At 30.5% G+C, this 6,960-nt stretch overlaps 1 protein-coding gene across 2 annotated transcripts; it reads right to left on the minus strand.

Annotated features, from left to right (window-relative positions):
* Window positions 1-575: 575 nt before the first annotated feature.
* On the minus strand, window positions 576-5,923 carry LOC100812265 (homocysteine S-methyltransferase 1). 2 transcript variants are annotated; one of them, XM_003531879.4, is made up of 7 exons: window positions 5,608-5,923; window positions 5,246-5,302; window positions 4,411-4,616; window positions 4,166-4,295; window positions 2,296-2,499; window positions 907-978; window positions 576-801 (listed from the first exon to the last, which is right to left on the minus strand). In XM_003531879.4, the coding sequence occupies exons 1-7, from the start codon at window positions 5,764-5,766 to the stop codon at window positions 658-660; spliced, it is 972 nt and encodes a 323-aa protein (XP_003531927.1). In that variant the 5' UTR covers window positions 5,767-5,923; the 3' UTR covers window positions 576-657. The 2 variants fall into 2 exon arrangements, with proteins under 2 accessions (XP_003531927.1, XP_040873749.1); XM_041017815.1 differs by having other exon boundaries at window positions 5,427-5,609.
* Between the last annotated feature and the right edge of the window lie 1,037 nt (window positions 5,924-6,960).

Consider the following 6,960-nt stretch of genomic DNA (forward strand, 5'->3'; position numbering starts at 1 on the left):
TGGCAGAAAACAATACTTGTTTGTAATCATTATTTGATTAGTCAAACCCTTTATAGTTGCGTGATGGAGAACTAAATGTAACTTTGATTGAGTAAACCAAGTGTTTCTACTTATCTCTTCAGCTTTCCTTTAGTATTCTTTAAGCAGTTATTTGACACATCATGCACACAAGGTTTTCATTCTTTGTTTTATTAAGCAGTGAACGATCATTCCATCAATTTAAGTAAAACTTGTATCTGTCAATGGACGATAAGTGTAAAACCTTTTGAACTTGCATAAAAACTACACCTTGTGAAAAAAGTTTTATAATTTATCTAACACACTATTCGACCCTTGCTCTTGTAGTGTGATTTTTGTGATTTCCATTGTTAATCTAGTGAAACCTATAGGGTCACACTAAATATGATTTCCATTGTTAATTAAATCAAGTTAAAGATGAATTAAATATGATTTAATTAATTAATAAAAGATAACCTAGGAAGGGTGAAGAGGTTATCTTGATGTTGACCTACGTTAATTTATCTATGAAATCAAGCTAATGTCAAGTTCCAACTGAATGAACAAGCTTCAAACAATTTAAATTTAGACTATAGATTATAGAAAATAACTAGACAAGATATTGCAATTTGTCAAAAAAAGTTGCATCTACTAGCACAATCAAGATTTTTCTCTTAAAGCATTTGAAATAATTTGAATGGTGGAGGGTGTAGTCCGGCAACAACCTCCTATTATTTTAGCTCCCAAATCACGCCACCTTGTTGCATTAAATCCAAATTCATCATCGTGAAAACACTTAGATGGCTGCCATTTAAAACAAATAGAAAAAACTTGATTATCAGATGAAACATAACAAATAATGGATATAAATGTGAGAGTGTGAGAGAGAGCGAGAGAACCCAAACTTACAAGCCATTTCTTGGCTTTACCATCCCATACCTCCCCACTATTGGGATAAACAATGATGGCCTTCTTTGTTAACTGCAAGGTATAAAGATAATATCATAAACTTTTCATTCTTTGATAATGAACACAAATGTGAATCATGTAGGTTTTGATGATGTCAAAAAGAATTTACTTGATAATGATTGTTATCATCAAAAAAGGGAGAGAATGTGAATGTATGAATACAGGTTTTTGATGATGTCAAAGAATAGTCAAACAAGATTGCTTCAAGAAACATTCAAGGTTAAGGAAACAAAGATTACTTCAAGATTAAATCAAGACCAAGAAAACAAAGATCAAGAAGAAAACTAAGTCTTAGTTTATCTTTATTAAAAGAGTCTCTTAGTGATTGCAAAGGTTTGGTCTCATAGCATAGTTTTTAAATTGATTATAAAAAGGTTTTAGAATATTTTTAAAAGTTTCTAAAAAAGGCTTTTTTCCACTAGTAATCGATTACTCCATAAGTAAAATTATTTTAAAAAGTTTTTTCAAAAAGTTTGAAATTGGAAATTGGAAATTGGAAATTGAAAATTGAAAATTAGAAATTGAAAATTGAAAATTGAAAATTGAAAATTGAATATTGAAAAATGAAATTTGAAATTTGAAAATTTCAGAAAAAACTTTTTGAAAAGACACATCTCTTCAAATCATTTTGAAAAAACACAATGGGCCTATATATATATGTGTCTGACTTCGAAAAGCAAGAGAAAGATGTTCTAAGAGAACTTAATTGTCAAATGCTCTCTCAACAACTATTGGGCAAACACTTACAAAACTATTGAGAACTAATCTAAGAACTTTAATTTGTATTATCATCTCTAAAAGAGAGGAATTCATCTAGGATCTTCAATTTGTATCATCTACTCTAAAGGAGAAAAATTTTTCTGTTCATCTCAAAAATTCAGTTGTAATCAAGAGACTGGTTGTCTCTTGGATTGTGTGAATTGTAGTCAAAAGACTAGTTGTCTCTTGGAGAATTTTGAACACAAGGGTGAGTGATCTCTAGGTGTGTTCAAAGTCTATAAATGATTTACAAAGATAGTGAAAAATTTCAAGTGAGTTGCTTGAGAACTGGACGTAAGCATAGGATGTGACCGAATCAATATAAATTGAGTTTGCATTTATCTCTTTCCTTATCTTATTTATTTTATTGCAATCAATTTTGTCTTACATGTTTAAAGAACATTATTAAATTAATTGTTGCTTCTTCTTCTGCATTGTGAATCTATCATTTAAAAGGGAGTTAAAAGTTTGTTAGTGGAAAATTTTATAAGACTTAATTCACCTCCTTTTAAGTTATTGAGACTACTTGTCCAACAACAATTTTTTTTTCTCATGAGATTTAACAGTTACCTGCTTAAATTTGCAAATGAGATTTTCCATAAGATGGGGAGGTGCACAGTTTATACCAACAGCATCTACTTTGTTACTCTTATTTAATGCTTCAAGGCAGTCCTTGAAACTCTCTCCTGAGGGAGCATTCTCACCATCTACAGTGGTAAAACAGATCCAAGATGGGATTTTGACACTTTCTTCTTCAAGCAATTCGACACAAGCCTATAATAGGATAATTTGACAATGAATATCAGATATGTTTTCTATGTTGAAGAAGTTAGAATTGAAAAGGTAGAAAGTAAAAAGTAAAACACTTAGCTTGATAGTAAAAGAATTAGAAACAGTGCATTAGCAATCACATAAATGATTTATAACTTAAAACATTTGTCCTGCAGTACATGTAAAATAGATAATGAACAGCTCAAAAAAAAAATTTTACAAAAATCTTACTTATGGAAATAGCTTACCCAGGTAGCTACAAAAAGTCAAAAACATTATGACTTCTGTTTCAAGCAAGATGAATGACTATGAGTATCAGGTCATCACAAAGTCAAGACACAACTTTCCTTTCTGTATATACATAAAATTGTTTCAGCTCAACATTATTGATAATACCCGTGGACAATAATTGTGAGACTAAATGAATTTGGGAAGAAATTATTGATGATATTGATAGGCTGGATATATTTTCTAAGAATAACAAAATAGTTCTTATTATATAAGATAATAATCCTTAAATATGCTTCTTCATTCTGTACTATGGAAACAACTTCAGAACTACAATAAATTTGAATTTGGGTCCAACATAGATTGTAGAGTGAGATATCCAGACTAATACAAATCAAGGAATTCTTAACGCATTAGCAAAGTTGACGTTAATGAATGATGCAATATTATTGATAGGAAATATATTATTGTCACGTGAAATCAAAGTTCTGAAAATGATAAAGTTATGACTTGGTGAGAAATAACAAATAATTAGAACAGAATTAGTCATGGTTTGGGTTTTTAGTTTTATTAGATAGATTATTAGTATTAATAATTATTAGCCTGCTTTGGCAGATCACAGCCTGTTTGTTTATTTTATCATAGGTCCTAAATCAACTGCACACTTAATTTTTTTTTCTTTCTCTTGGTCATTCCTAGTTTCAGGTTGTTAGTTGTTACACATATAATAACATTCTTGCAGGTTTTATACAAATTGGGTATTTCTCAAATATGAATAAATTGCATCCTATGTTACCTGTGAACTATTATTAAAGTTAATACAAAAGCTTGAACGGAATTTACATTATGAACATATTCCAAAATCTATATCATTATCACCATATAGATAGAAAAAAACTGGTACACCAAGCTATAAAAGAGGTTGAAACAAGGACAGAGAGATACTTCAGTGTTTGAGAATCTATATAAGGATAAAAAAACAAATGAAGGTTCGCAATATTATTCCGATTTGGTTTAGATTCTCTCTATTATCAAGGAATTTACAAATTATGGTTTCAAATGTTTCATGCGTCAACGTCAAGTGCCAAAGGCAAAGAGATTACACTATGCAAAAATGAACAAATTTTACAAAAATAAATAAAACTCAAGTGTTTATGTATTAATTGTATATTGGATTTAAAGAACTAAAACAGCAGGACTGTCAGAGTTTATCAAATACTATTGATTTTGAAAAACAAATATCATAAGAGAAATGTTACAGCAATGGATAAGTAACAGAATAGAAAAATTCTAGGTTTGAGTTGTTCCTAAGATTTATAATATGGTCCAATAAAGATATATGCCGAATAGGTTTGCAGTAGTTTTAGTTTAAGAAATTACAGCAAGGTATACTTGTCTATGAAAAATGTTTATTGGCAAAGGAAAAAAAAAAGAAAAAAACCTGAGCTTCAAGTTTGTTTGGAATGGTCTCAAAGGCAAGTAAATCTGGACCAGCTTCAACAAGAACTTGCAATCTGCGGCGATGAAAATCCTTCAACTTCTTTAAATTTACATCAGGTCCATAGCAGCCACTACAAGAAGATATTAATATGAATAAATTCCGTAAACATACAGAAAATAAACAAAGCAATTCTTCCGCAGGATGAACAGGAACCAAACTGTCAAATTTGAGAAGTGTAGAACCACCTGTATTCTGAGCCATCAGCAAGGTAAGATCCGTAGCTTCCAATGGAGGCTGCAACCAAAGCTCTTCTGTATTTATTCCCAGGATTTATTATAGCTGAATTCCAGAAACCATCACGGGCTTCAACTGCCAATTTGACACTCTTCTCTAGTAGTGATTCCCCTTCCTCAATGGATAGACCCTTCGATGAAAATCCAGGAAGTGTAGCCTATAATTATAGAATTTTCTATAAGAAAACAATTTGCAAGCATTTCATGAGAATAATGTGTATATGCCAAAGGTCCTGAACTTTTCTACTCCAACATTAAGATTTCACCCTTGGTATAGAGAACTAAAATAAAATGTCATCTTTGGCATCACAGCATAGAAGGTAAACACTCCTGTTCATTCCAAAATCTCTAAAGTTCATTCATATTCATTTATAAAACTCAGAGGACCATTTCTTTAAACACAAATTTCCCTACACTCACAGACGTTTTGATTTACATATTTTTATCAGGTCCATCGCAGTTATTCATATTGTGTATAAAAATAGTAGATTCCTAGCACTAGCTTACATAGCAAGCAAGAATAAGCAATCCAATCATGTACTCAGATGATTGTTCATCAAACTTTAATAGCAACTTCTAACAGAAACTATAGATCACAGAGCACAAAGAATTTGGAAATAAACCTTTAATTTGCATTACCTCACCATCAACTCTCAAGGGCAGTTTCTTGCATGCCAACATAAAAGAAAAAAACGGAAAAAAGAAACAGATTTCTCTAAAGTTTAAAACACTAATCCAACCAAAGGGGAAAAATTAACCAAAAAATTCTTCAAAGAACAAATTTTACCTGGTATGATGAAGTAACCAATATATCAGCACCAGCCTCCAAGTATTCCAAGTGAACCTAAAACAAACAAACAAATCAAATCCAATAAATATTCATCATCACCCATACATGCAAAACAAGACACGGGATTATTCCAAGTGGTATTGGACTATCTCGGTTCCAGCCTTGTGATGAAAAAAACCTGATTGGAAGGGAAGAATCTCATTAAAGGTGGTCAGTTAGTTCCGGACGGGGGTAAGTCAGTAAAGCCGGTGGATATAAAGTACCATGTTTTGGTAGGAAAAAAAAACGGGATTATGATGAATGAGAAACAAAGACAGGGGAAAACAGAAAATGAGCAACCAAAAAGAAAATAAATAAACCTGTTTGATAAGATGTGGGTCTTTGATCAAATAGATGGCGCTCCAAAGAGGATCGTTGATGGAGGCTCCATGCTTTTCGAGCTGCGTGGCGAATCCTCCATCGGTGACAGCGCAGCCTCCTGCATTCTCAATCAGATCATGCAACATTTGTCTCTTCATGCGTTACGCGCCTTTCTCTAATACGACGACGTTTCTTGAGGCCGTGATGTCACGTGAAGAACGGAATAGAGCAGCGACGCGAGAGCGAGAGCGAGAGACAAGGCCTTATGAGATTGGTGTTCATGGATTCGGATGTGTAGTTAGTTGGTGTGAACATGGACTAAATGCCATTCAGGTTCATTTTTTATCTAATGGGAGTAAGGCTGATGTGGCATTTTTATTTTTTTATTAAATAAAACACTAGGAGAACACCATGTATCTGACCAATGCCATATTTTATTTCTTTTAGGAAAATGCTAAATTATATTTTTTAACAGATTTTATTTGTTACAAATTTAAAATAGTTAATTTGACATGGGAATTTATAAAAATGGAGTGTGAGTTTAGTGGATAATTTAGCTGGAGGTTTTTTTTTTTTACAAGGCGTTCGTACGAAGTAATTTCTGTGTCGAAAGCAATAACTTATATTCATTAAGGGCCTAGAGCACACAATTATATTCGTTGAAAGGGATCAAATTAGAAGAAAAAAACGTGGACAGGAAAAAAGCTTATCATATAGTATATTGCTATAGATTTTAATATATTCATTTTATATAATCATAATACATAAATATATAATTTTAAATTATGTCAATATATTGTTTTAAATTTCTAAAGTATATTATAATTGAATCTTAAGATAAATAAATATTTTAAATATATAAATTATATTTTGAATTTATAATAAATAATAAGTATTAGTTTTATATAATTAAAATGATAATAAATAAATACATTTAAATAGATAAATTATATTTTAGATTTATGATAAATAATTTATATTGTGATATAATGTTATTTTAAAAAACATATTGAAATTTAAGTTGGATCTAACGATATTGAAATGATATACAAAAAGAGATATAGGAGGTTAAGAAAATTTTATAATATTTTTTTTAAAAGAAAATATAAGGTTGACTTAGTGGTAAAATGAGAAGAGATGGAGAGAAAGGTTTTGAGTTGGATTGTCTCACTAACAAAAAAATGCTCTCATCTAAGATAATTATTATAATAGAGAGACAGAGAGAGAAAGAGGTAAGATCAAGTTATATCAAAAGTAACTCTGAGAAAGTTATTCTTAATATATATATATATATATATATATATATATATATATATATATATATATATATATATATTTGATAGACTTCATAG

This window comes from Glycine max, chromosome 8 (assembly GCF_000004515.6).
Source record: "Glycine max cultivar Williams 82 chromosome 8, Glycine_max_v4.0, whole genome shotgun sequence".
Lineage (NCBI taxonomy): Eukaryota > Viridiplantae > Streptophyta > Magnoliopsida > Fabales > Fabaceae > Glycine > Glycine max.

What these genes read in the sequence shown, in the direction of transcription:
- LOC100812265 (XM_003531879.4), bottom strand. Translation starts at nt 5,766, where the DNA reads ATGAAGAGACAAATGTTGCATGATCTGATTGAGAATGCAGGAGGCTGC. An exon ending in TGGTTACTTCATCATACCAG is followed by an intron (nt 4,617 to 5,245) that starts GTAAAATTTGTT and finishes CTATAATTATAG; the next exon opens with GCTACACTTCCTGGATTTTC. An exon ending in CAAACAAACTTGAAGCTCAG is followed by an intron (nt 2,500 to 4,165) that starts GTTTTTTTCTTT and finishes ATCCTATTATAG; the next exon opens with GCTTGTGTCGAATTGCTTGA.